Source organism: Brassica oleracea, chromosome C9, assembly GCF_000695525.1.
Source record: "Brassica oleracea var. oleracea cultivar TO1000 chromosome C9, BOL, whole genome shotgun sequence".
Lineage (NCBI taxonomy): Eukaryota > Viridiplantae > Streptophyta > Magnoliopsida > Brassicales > Brassicaceae > Brassica > Brassica oleracea.
Genome location: NC_027756.1, coordinates 18,318,842 through 18,331,872, shown reverse-complemented (window position 1 = coordinate 18,331,872; position 13,031 = coordinate 18,318,842). Strand labels below are relative to the sequence as shown.

At 36.7% G+C, this 13,031-nt stretch overlaps 2 protein-coding genes across 2 annotated transcripts; both read right to left on the bottom strand.

Annotated features, from left to right (window-relative positions):
* Nucleotides 1-3,072: 3,072 nt before the first annotated feature.
* LOC106314478 lies at nt 3,073-4,287 on the bottom strand. The gene has a single exon (XM_013752346.1). It carries the CDS (start codon nt 4,285-4,287, stop codon nt 3,073-3,075), a length of 1,215 nt encoding a protein of 404 aa, XP_013607800.1.
* Nucleotides 4,288-9,013: 4,726 nt separating this feature from the next.
* Nucleotides 9,014-10,079, bottom strand: LOC106316371 (BOI-related E3 ubiquitin-protein ligase 1). Its single transcript, XM_013754248.1, has one exon. It carries the CDS (start codon nt 10,077-10,079, stop codon nt 9,159-9,161), a length of 921 nt encoding a protein of 306 aa, XP_013609702.1. The 3' UTR covers nt 9,014-9,158.
* Between the last annotated feature and the right edge of the window lie 2,952 nt (nt 10,080-13,031).

Below are 13,031 nucleotides of genomic sequence, written 5' to 3'. Positions count from 1 at the left end.
CCTGCCACAACTCATTAGCCTTGATATTCATGAGCGCGTCTGGAAGATGTCCATGCACAGAATCTACCAGAGCTTCATTACCCAACCACTTATCCGTCCAAAAACGAATGCTTGCACCATCACCAACAACCTAAGATTCCGAGCCCCACACTCCGCATAGTCGAAAACCATGAGCCAGTAGAAGCAAGCCAAGATAAATCTTGTAGATCACCGACGTTATACTTACAACGCAGAACTTGAGCCCAAAGGCTAGTTCTATCATTCAACAGTCTCCAACTTACCTTTGCTAGTAACGCCATATTCATCTCCTTAGCATACCTGATCCCCAAACCACCATCTTGTTTTGGTTTACATATTCGATCCCAGGCGACCAAATGCTGCTTTCGTTGTTCACTCGTGCTTCCCCATATAAAATCCCTTAATAACTTATCCAAAGCATTAAGTGTAGATACAGGTAGCTGAATATTGCTCATACTGTGAACTGAGGTAGAGGACAACACAGCTTTAGTTAAAGTAATCCTACCAGCCCGGCTCAACATCTTCCCTTTCCACCCTGCTAACCGCGAGGAGACTCTCCCAATAACTTCACTAAACATATCTTTATTGATCCGTTTATGAAGGATCGGCATTCCCAAGTACTTCCCAAGATCATGTGTGGATTGAATACCGCTCTCAGATGTGATACGATTACTCAAATCCAGAGCCACATTCTTGGAAAAAAAGATCTTGGACTTCTCTAAGCTCACCTTCTGGCCTGAGGCATTGCAGAACCTCTCAAGGACTCTGCGAATCACTCTGATCTGCGCTACAGATGCCTCCGCAAACAATATCAAGTCATCAGCAAAGCAAATATGAGAGAGGTTAGGACCTCCACGAGAGAGCTGGATCGGTTTCCATATCTTCGCTCCCACCGCATCTTTAATAAGGTGGCATAGTCGCTCCATACACAGCACAAACAAATATGGGGATAAGGGATCTCCTTGTCTTAGGCCCCTCGCTGGTTTAAAAGGCTCTGTCTTCTCGCCATTCCAGAGCAAGCGCATAGATGGTCCTGCAACACACTGGATGATCCAGCTTACCCATCTGTCTGACAAACCCACAGCATGCAAAGTATCTTCCAGATAGTCCCACCTAATCCGATCATAGGCCTTTTCAAGATCTAACTTTAACATCATCCATCCTTTTTTACCCTGCTTATGCCTCATTGAGTGAATCGCTTCTTGCACAACCACTATATTATCATTGATCAGCCGCCCTGGAATAAAACTCGACTGAGCCGGTCCAATCAATTTCACCATCACTTGCTTCAGTCTTCTTACCATGGCTTTTGTAATTATCTTGAAGAGAACATTACAAAGTCTAATTGGTCGGAATTGAGTAATCTTCTCTGGACTTGCTACCTTGGGAATGAGTACGATCAGAGCATCGTTAGTCTCCTGCGGTAACTGGCCCGACTCGAGGAATTCCAAAGCAAATTGTATCACTGATTCACCCACTACCTCCCAACTTCTTTGATAGAAAATGGGTTGATATCCATCCGGTCCCGGAGCTTTAAAGCTTCCCATACTTCTCACTGCCAGCTCTATATCCATCCCAGAGAACGGTCTACTCAATTCCACCTTATCATCTCGAGAGAGACTTGGGAAACCTTCCTGCGGAAACTTCTCAACAACAAGATCAACATTTTCCAAAGAGTCAAGGCGAGTGAAATACTGAACCGCCATACTCTCTAACTCCTCTGTATCAGAAACCCACTTATCTTCATCATTCCTCAGAGTTTCAATACGATTCCTTCGACGTCGAATCACCGTGGATGTGTGAAAGAACTTGGTGTTTCTATCCCCAAAATTTACCCATTTTTCTCTTGATTTCTGAAACCACACCATTTCCTCCTGTTCGAGAATAACATCAAACTCCTTTAATAACTCATCCTCCCTGCTTAACAATTCATCCGTCTGGTTCCTATCAATTTCCTCCTGCACTTCTTTGATCTCTTTCATAGCTTTCTCCTTCCGAACTTGAATTTCTCCAAATACCTCCTTGTTCCATTTACGCAAGACAACTTGAAGATTCTTCAGAGCAGCCTTCGTGTCTATGTTCCTATTCCATGAATTCTCCAACAAATCTTTAAAACTCGGATGCTGCAACCAGGCGGCCTCGAACCAGAAAGGCCGTCTACTCGCATCCATTCTCACCGGTGGTTCAAGTCGGAGGAACAGTGGTGCATGGTCTGAAGCGAGAAATGGTAGGTGAGAAACTAACGCACTTTGCCACTTCAAACGGGTTTGAGCACAACACAACACCCTATCCAAATGCTTAGCTACAAAGGAACTCCCCTCTTTCCCTCGTTTCCACGTAAATTGATTTCCAGTGAAACCCATATCAATAAGAGATAAGTCATTAATCCACTCCCCAAAAACCAAAGAATCATCTGAGAGCTGCCCATTACCTCCTGTTCTTTCATCCAATCGAATAATTGTATTAAAATCTCCTCCAATCACTAACGGTCCTTCAATACCTCCGATAACATCCTTTAGCTGACCCCTGACCTACTGCATCAACTCTGGAGGAATTTTCAAACCCAAGGTTCTGAAAAATACTCCTCGCTCTCTCACCTCCAGCATGAGTCTCGAATATTGCTAAAATATCAGTTTTCAACTTCTTCAAGATATACCTTATCGATCTTCGAAACTTTGGTTTGTTTGCCCCCCGGCAATTCCAAAAAATGCAATTCATTAGATATTCAAATAATCCGGGTGATATAACCGGGAAAACCTGCTATTCGAGATTCTCCCTCACCTCCAGCTCCATCTCGGAGTGCCCCAGCTTCTCAGTGCACTCTGTATGCTCAGCAGCCACCGTCGGAACCAGAGGAGTCTCCATGCCCTTCGCCTGCTCATGTTGACTCTCCTTTCCCGATACTAGGTTCTCATTGGCAAAGCACCCTCCTGAACGGCCCACATCTACAGGTTCCACCCTCATCCTCTTCCCCGTTGACGAAAGTTCTGAATCCTGATGTGTTGGGCCGTAAACCAGACCCCTAACAGGCTTCATTTTCGCTTGAGTCTGGACTCAATTGTTAGTCTTTGTCGGCCCATTCTTCCTCCACTTTCCGTTTCTTTGATTTCCAGCAATGGGCTTTAATGGACCTGCCTCAAACACAACAAGCCCTGTTTGCGAAGCACGCTCCACATTCACATCTCGATTTTCTTTATTCCCATCTCTACTCTGTGTATCTTCACGAGGATTGACCGAATCTAAATCCTCCCTTAACCGTTCAAAACTGTTGGAAACAGTAATATTCTCCATATTTTTCTCCAGCCGAGAATCACGGCCACCAAGATTCACATTTCCTCTTTGGCCCCTAGCAGCAACTGCCACATCCATCGACCTCACCGGCTTCCAACCCGATCGCTTCACCTGAGTATAACCATCTTCCACTTGACTTGGATGCATCTCAGCCACATTACTCTGAGCTCGAGGGGCACTCATTGGCTCTCTTGCTCGAGCCGACGACGGACACGTATGAATCATATGCCCATAAAGACCACAGCCCGAACAAATATTGGATAATCCCTCATATGAGACATAGAATCTTGCACCATTAACCATAATCGAACCCTTCAATGGTTTCTTAAGGTTAACCTCCACACAGACCCGTGCAAACCTTGCTCTCTCCAGGTTTGACGTGGTTGCATCTACCCTGATTGGCTTCCCCACTCCTTTAGCAATACCAAAAAGAATTGCTTTGTGATAAAAGTTAACTGGTAGATCAGAGATACGCACCCAAACTGGCGTTGTAGTTATATCATCCTTAACTGGATCAAACTCTGGGTTCCAAGCCTGAACCATAAGATAGCTCCCAAACGCTCTCCACGGTCCTCCTGTTAAAGCATTCATGTAATCTTCCTCCTCTCCAAAACGAATCATGAAGTACTGACGGGGTAGGTCCATAACGACCATCGCTCCTTTAGGTTTCCATAATTCTTTTAGTCGCTGATGCAAAGGCATAAGCGGCACATTCCGTCCAAGGACTTTGACGATCATGCACTGCTTCCATAAGTCATTCATAGCCTCCAGCACATCCGTTCCTATGGTAATCACTGGTTCCCCATCCACCCCATCAGGGAATTCGAGAGTAACCCTCTCTGCCACAAACTTCTCATCTAAAACATCCTCCGGCCTGCGCATCCCACCACCACTACTCCCTACCAACTTCCTTGCCCATGAGTCAGGGATATCCGGGGGATCACCCAGAGGCCTCCCCTGCCCTCCGGAATCATCCATCATCACATCCTGACTCGTCACCCCTAAAACCCTAGTTTCGCTTAACATCGCCTTGCGAAAAAAAAAAACTAGGTACCATTATACATACACTAACTAGGAAAATCCTTAATGACATTTTGAGTGAAAAATAAATCCCAAAGCTTAAATGTAAACAATCCGTAACCAGAAGTGAATCAAACAAAGATATTTCAGGAATAATATTCAATTAAGTTCGATTTAAATTACTCAATAACTTCCTGAAATTAAAAGCAATATATGTTTTTTTCCTATTTTTGTTATATGTAAATGCAATTGATTGGCCAGAGAATAAGTAAAGGGCTAAGGACCACCGGTCCACCAAGCATGTTTTGGAAAAACTTCAAAATTTCGTTTCCCAATTCAATTATTGTGTCGTCTTTTGCAACTTTCATCTTTGGCTTCCATTGAAGTTTCCAGGAAAATAAGCATAGATATTTTCTAATATCAATAATAATGACGATAATAATGTCAACAAATACCCCTATAGCACACGATGGGACGTGCTTTCAAGTTCAAAACCAAACCGATAAAGACGATTAATTTCAGCATCGAATTCTGTTTAGAATAAACCAAACCAGTAAGACTGTATCATGATTTTAACCAAAAATTCGAAAACAAATTAAGAAATCATTTTTTCTGCCTAATGTACAAACTAGATTTTGATCTGCGCAATTGTATTGGGTGATTTTTCATATTGAATTTACGAAGTTGTAAACTATGTTGGATGCGTATTTCGGTTTTGCACGTTGAAACAATCAAATTGATATATTAGATAAGTAACTTGTAATTTGATAATTTTATACAAAGCAGAATTTTTTTTAATGTTTTTGTTTGAAAAATATATTTACTTTGTTTTTAATATATGACGTTTTAGAGATTTTTTTACTCCAAATTAGATGACATTTTCAAATTTTAAGGCAAGTTTATTCATTTTTCTTTTTATATAACTTTTATATTCTCCAGTTAGCATTTTTATTTGTTGAATTATGATTAGGTGAATAGTTAATGATGTTTTTGGTTACATAAAATAGAAAATTAATTTTTTTCTTTAATTTCTCTGAACAAATCAAATTCAAAGTAAAAAAAAATGAAAATATTGTCATTTAGTTGATTATATATATTTGTAAATACATTTGTTTCACAGACAAAATATGCTATATTTTCTCTATTATATAAATTAAATTTATTTTATATTTAAAATTATTTTTCAATTTAGATTTAACGTTTGAACAGTATTCTAGAGAATGGTATTAAATATATATTATTAAATATATTTAAATTTAGTTATATAATTATAAATGAATTATATTAATATGATAAAAATTGTTCAAAAATTAAAGAACAATCACTTGTTGTGATACCTTTTTGACATCATCAAAATAATAACATTAATCATATGTTATGGTTGCATAACATAATACTAAAAATAATATACACAATCATACGTATCTATAATCATATGTTATGACTGCATAACATATGAATTTGTTTTTGTTAATGACCTGACCTACAAAATAGTTAATGACTTACAAAATAATTATATATGTTATTAATAATTATTAGATTAATAGGTTAAAATATGTTTTATAAATCAGTTGGTATAATTAATTATATTTTATTGATTGGTCTTGAATACATATTTTTGAATTTAGCATATTGTTGATTTTATTAAGATATTAATAAGATATATTTGTGATTATATTTAAATGTGATGATTTCTTAAGAGATTGCCCAAAATAAAATTTCACACATGAAAGAAGTCATGACTTTTATTTTAATAAATAATATTTTTAAATTTAGCATGTATTAACAGTAAACAAATTTGAGATTCTCTTTAAAATAGTATATTGTTGATGTTATTAAGATATTAATAAGGTATATTTGTGGTTATATTTAAATGTGATGATTTTAAAAAATTATCAAAAATGAAATATTACACATGAAAAAAGTTATGACTTATGTTTTAATAGATAACTAGTCTTTGACCAGCGCGTCCGTGCGGATGTAATTTTTTGTATAAACTATATAAAACATACATTTAATACTATAGATATATAACGTTTACTATATTACATATTTTTATATATAACATGTCTACACATAACATTCTTATTGTATTTGGATCATCAATATATTATTTTTGTTTATTAATCTTCTATATTAGTAGGGTGTCAAAATGAGTTAGCTCGCTCAACTCAGCTCAGTTCGTAGTGAGCTCAGATTTTTCATGAGTTAGCTCGGCTCAGTTCATTTATTATATGAGCTTCCATGTGAAATCGTACTTATATCATCTAGAGCATGAGTTAAATGAGCTAACTTGCTATCCAATTTAAAAATAGAAAATAAAAAAAAAATTATATAGAATGTAGAATAACATAATTTTCATAATATAATTAAAATTTAAATGTTAAAATCCAAAACATTAATAGTAAATACTGAATAAAAACAAAAACTAATAATAAATTAAATAAAAGTTAAATTAGTGATCCAAAAATCTATTTCACATAAGAGTCTTGAGATGATTCATCTTCAAAATCTTCATCTATTAAAATCATAAAAATATATATTCTACATGAGAGTCTTACGAATATTTTGTTTTACATTTTAATTCTAAAGATATATGACAGGAGGATTGATATCAATATTTTTAAACACTTTTACGTATATTTAAAACATTTTGGTTTTACATTTTAATTTGAGAATATAAATATGATTAATATAGAATCTATTCATAATAAAAATAGAGGTCATTTACACACACACACACACATATATATATATATATATATAAAGTATAAAAACGACTAAGCTCATGCGTTAGTTCATGTTCATAAAAAATCATTCATATAACTCGTGATCTAATTTAAGCTCGATCATTTAGTTCTTTTACTAAATAAACCTAAAAAACAGAGTTCATGCTCATGAAAAATCGAGTTGAGTTGATCCAGCTCATGAGCTTTAACTCATTTTGACATCCCTGTATATTAGTATGGTTCTCTAAATAACCACAATTTACATTTTTCATAATGTAAATTTATATTGGTTTGAACATAAATATTTATTTGAAAATGTACTTTTCTTGAAGTACTTGTTCTACAAGAAATTAATCATAATGTAAAAATATGTATAACATACTCTCTCCGTTTTATATTGTAAGTAGTTTTAGCAAAAAATGTTTGTTTCACAATATAAGTAGTTTTCATATTACAATGCACATTTTCTCTTTATTGGATATTGTGTAACCAATCAAATAATGCTAGCTTTTTTATAATAGGTTAAGTTTATTAATTAAATAATATTTTTTACAAAAACAACAATTTCTTAATATTAGTGCTTTTAACTAAAGTTACTTAGAATATGGAACAGAGCGAGTATTTATTATGATTACAACGAAGTGAGAATTAACATTATATATATATATATATATATAATATAGTAATATTTAAAAGAAAAGGATGGATCCGTTGAAATCATTTTTTTTGGAAAAAGTTTGGCCTAAAATTTGTCTTAACTCTTAATGTTAAATCAAAAGGTCTGTTTAGGTTCACTCCGGTTTTCTTGCGAGTTAAAAAAGGTAGGTTGGTCTAATTCAAGTCGCACGTTTAGTACGAAATAAAAACTGATGTGTTTTATCTCAATGACGATCCCCTGTTGATATTTAGGAAAAGTCATGGTTAAATTCTAATTGTAATTCTGTTTTAATAGATTAGATGTGTTTTATACCGGTGATAATCCCTTGTAAATATTTAAGAAAAATCAGGGTTAAGTTCTAATTGTACTTCTGTTTTAATAGATATAGATATATATTGTTAATGTTGTTTCAAGAAATCCACACGTTTTAAAACAAGCTTTCTTTTTTACTGTGATTCCACTATTCAATTCTACACATTTCTTTATTTTCACATGCATACAACGTTAAGAATTACAAAACATGATATACATTCTATATTTCAAATTTTTATTTACAACTTATGGCGAATCACTCCGTTATGTAACCTTGCATGCAGTGTTAAACTGTTAGTTTGCTAAGCGTGTCATTATCCGGTTGGCAAGTTCGACTATAAAATTACGAGAATTGCATCATTCTGCGATTTGAACAAGATATCCGGTGGCGGTAACTTAACATATTATTAATTTTAAAATACACTTTACTAAAAATAAGATCGCACTGATTATTAAAAAGTATATTATTTCCATCTTTTCTGGAGTATATAATAATTTTTGTTAGTATTTTATTTGTTTTAAAAGATAATTTAAAAGATTTTTTTTTGAATTAACCATGACAACCGAGGTGAACCGACTATTCTGTGGATTTTAAAAATGCAATGTTAAATTATCTGGTGGCCAATAAAAATCAAACTGTGAATTCACCGCATTGGGGTTATCCCTCATATGCTACTATCAGTCAAGGTAGGTTGGTTAAATTTTTTTTTTAAAAGATTTTTAATAGACATATTATTAGTTTTTTTTGTAAACTAAAAAAAAAAAAACTAATAATATGTCTATTAATAGTAACAGATTTCGAATATAAAACAAAATTCACTTCTATTGGTTAGAATCATAAGATATTATTTAACTGAAGTTGTATACATTATAACTGATTAAACATTATAATTTTTTTAGATATGGTCGTATGGATGATTTTTCTCTGAACAAAAATGTCTTTGGAAACGGATAAAGAGTAATATACTTACGTACGAATGAAGAAATTACTAACGGTTGTACAAAGCTTTAAGCAAATAAATCAATTCCATAATTAAATATCCCAAAAAATTATAATAGTATTACTTTTACTATGCTATGAAATCCTTCACTAAAAAGAAAATTAAAAAATTTAAAATGGGTCATGAGTCTCATGACATGTTAACATGAACACTAGCATTCATGACCGTATCGCATACAGGGCACGCCTGTAACAGAGCCGATCCACAAACTGTACACAAACACAAGTGACGGCAAGGCAGCACCAACACACTAGCCGTCCTTTCACCGCACCGTTTACATCCTCCTGTCCCCGCCGTGAAATCATTACCATCAGCACCGTCGCAGCTTCCGCAGCTCGATACAGCATCCTCTTCTAGCGGAGGATGAAAAACATCTCCGCCGGTTGCTGCGGTCGCCGGTAACTCGTCGACCTGAGCGAGAACATGTTCAAGATTTGACCGGAGAGTGTTAGCTGTAGCTTCATTGGTCTGAGCGAGGTCACGCAAGATCTGATTCTCGACGTAGAGACTCTTCACTCGCTCTTGCAAAACATAGTTTAGTTTACCCATTCGGACAATCTCGTCGTCTCTCTGTTTAAGCTTTTTGACAATCACGGACTGAACCGCTGACACTAAGGACAACGTTTGCGTTCTCTGCCTCGCTTCTAACTCCAATCTGAGCGTTTGCGTTTGCTGAGCGACGAACAGATCGATATCTGTTTGTTGCTGCTGGATTTGAGAAACGAGTTGTGCCTCAATTAGAGACTGCGGCGGGACAAACGCAACGGACCTACGTTTCCGAGCTGTCATTAGAGCGTCGGAGTCAAACGCATAATCTCTCTGTCGTTTTAACATCACTGGAGATTGGTTGAAATGATATTTATTGAAGCTTGGTGCGGTTTGAATCAGATCTATGGCGCGAGACTGCATGTATTGTAACTGCCGGTCTCCCAGTGTCACCGGAAAATCGTCGGCGATGATTTGGTTGTTCATGTTAAGAGATGTAGTTGAGAGAGGGTTGTGGCTACGATAACAAAGGAAGATGGTTTTATATAATGAGGAGAGAGACATAAAAAGGTCAAAATATTTAAATAGAGAGATTTGTTCATATTATTTTGTTTTTAGAAACAGAATAATTCATGGTTTCCAACTTTACATTATTAAATTATTTATTTATTAGTATAATCAGAACAAGCACCAGCACACATATGACCATATATATCATTTTGATTGACTTGACTTGTAGTGTTATGGACTTATCGTGCGTCCATAGAATATGTATGTATATTTTCTTTGTCAATAATGTTCAAACAAAAAAAGTGTTACCATAGGTATTGAGAAGACTTTTTTTTTTTACTCACATTTGAAATATGATATGTTCCCATGTGTAGTAGGCATGATTATTGGGGTTTTTTGCTCTTAGGTTTTTAATACACATATATTTGTATGTATATATTCGGTTTGGGTTTTCGTAAAGTCCTTAACCCGTAATTATATACACATATATAATATATACATACAAATATATGTGTATTAAGGATTTGAGAACAAAGACTTCCACTAAACATGCTCTTATGCAATTTTCAATCTTGTTATTTTCTAAGGCATAACATAAGAAAATTAAATCTGTCTAATTTAAAGATTTTATTTCAGTTTTGATTTGACTACACGAAAATTAGGAATCATTAAGCAAAAATAGTTGAGAGAAAAATTAAAACGCATCTTGCAGAAAATAAAAGAATGATTTATTTTACTAACCAAATATTTGAACAATGATATGATTGGTTAGTGTCCATCATTTCAGAATCTTAAGGGGTACTTCCGTAAATTTCCTATGTTTCCTTTTTAATTAAGGAAAAATTGGCAAATTGGGGAAATTGCAAGTTTGATATTAGGGAGTTAGGCGACCTCGAGTTTAAATTAGAAGATTGGACGAATCGCCTTTTCCAGACTTGTGAAATGTCGACAGAGGGCGCGCGTGGCTCTTGATATTACGACCGTGCCACCTCTTGATTTTTTATTTAAAAATCAAAAAAAGACCTAATAAAAGAATAAAAAAGAAAGAAATTAGAAAAACCAAAACATCCCTTATATCAAAATATATCAGAACTACCTCTAAACAGCTGCAATTGAGAACCAAACATAAGAAGAATCCCACATAAGAACCACTCTCGACTGTACCCAGATCGGCATGGTATCCCCCTCCAGCGTAACGCCCTCGAGGAGGATGACTCGTAGTCAATGCGCCAGTGATAAAGAAGCAAATCCCAAGAAAATTCCCCGACTAGGCAAAACTGCGTCTCGTTATGCAAGTATCTCCTTTCGCTAAGCTTCGCTGTGAAATTCTTTGGAAAAAGTTTTTAAAAATAAAGCGTTGGGTAAATGTCTGGATTTGGTCATTGTATTTCAGTATCTAGCACGGAGCCCGAACTAGAGGAACCTGCATCCACCGACCAAGAAGAAGCTGCATCCACTGAACAAGACGAAGCTGCATCCACCGAGCCGGAATTTATTGTCACCACACCGACTTTCCTGGAAAGACTGTTCGCACGTAATTGCTATCCTGGCAAACCTCGACTGAACATCTATTCAAAGGCGAGTATCATTGGATCGTTAGTGAAGTTGCTAAGAGGCTCCCCTGAAATGAATTGTCTGCTAGGAAGTCAGTTTGGTGCTCTGTTCCACTTACCTGTATCGCGCTGCTCAAACTCTGCGAAACTTGTACATTCTCTCCTCAGCCGTCAGCTGGTTACGATGCGCCTATATGAGCTCTGGTTCTTGTTTGCAGACAAGCCACTACGCTTTTCTCTGCGTGAGTTCGGAGACATCACGGGGCTGAAATGCGAGCCTGAAAGGGAAAAAGTTGGAAACGGGTCAGAATCTATCGATGCCACACCTGGACGTATGTGGAAAGAGTTGTTTGAAACTGAAGATGAAGACGTGACTGTACCAGATGTTCTTCGTATGCTTGAACAGCCTAGTCTTCCTGAGTGGAAGCGGTTGCCACTAGCTCTCATTGCGCTTGTAGATGGGCTCCTAGTTTGTGGTCACAAACTTCTTCGTGTGACGCCTGCTTACGTCGAGATGCTGGAAGACACCAAATCATTTCTTCAATATCTATGGGGGAGAGAGGCATTCGTCAGCACTCTGTCTAGATTGAGACCACCTCAACCTTCTGATCCTTCTAATATGGATAACTCCCTTTCGGTCATGCGCCTTCGTTTGAAACAGCAGTCAACAGCGTGTTATGGGTTCCATCTGGCGCTGTAACTTTTTGCTTTTAAATCTATCCCCTCATTGCTTGAGAAAATTCCCGAACCTAATAAAACCACTTCTTTCTTGCAAGAACCAGAAGGATGCGACTCAACAAATGCACTTCTGATTTTGAAGACATACTTTTGGTGGAAACCCAAACTGAGGTGCAATGCTGTTGTCTATCTTATTTGCAAAACAGAAGTTAAGACGCTCAAACTTTGTGTACTTATGAATGTTTGTGTTCTTTGTTTGAGGTTATTGTTACGTATTCAATCCCAGATGAAGGTGGGGATCCAAAGTGGAAGAAAGAAGTAATCGATCCCCAAATAGATAACTTAGTTCGTCGAATGTGGGAAGGGCACGAGTTCAAAGCAACAGACTTTAGAGGAGGTGATTCATCCCTTCCACCTCTGAAGCCAGCCGAAAAGGCTGAAGGTGTTGGTGTCAAAAAGAAGTGTCAAAAGCCGTCTAGGCGGTTTGGGAAAGCATGTGATGAACCTGGAAGTTCGACTCAGGCGCCTCAGCGTCCTATTTGACCTCGTCGTGGGATATGTAAACAGGCTGAACCAGGAAACTTATCAGATAAGGAGCAAGAGCTGAAAGAGTGGATACGAGTTGAACTGAAAATCCAGTTGGGTAAATTGCGGAACGAGATTTTTGACTGATTGCATCATGATAGGGGAGGCTCGTTCACGGTTCCGCAAAACACAGCAGCCGGTAAAACAAACAGAGACAACAGTCACGCTGACCCTACCGGCATGGAAGGTC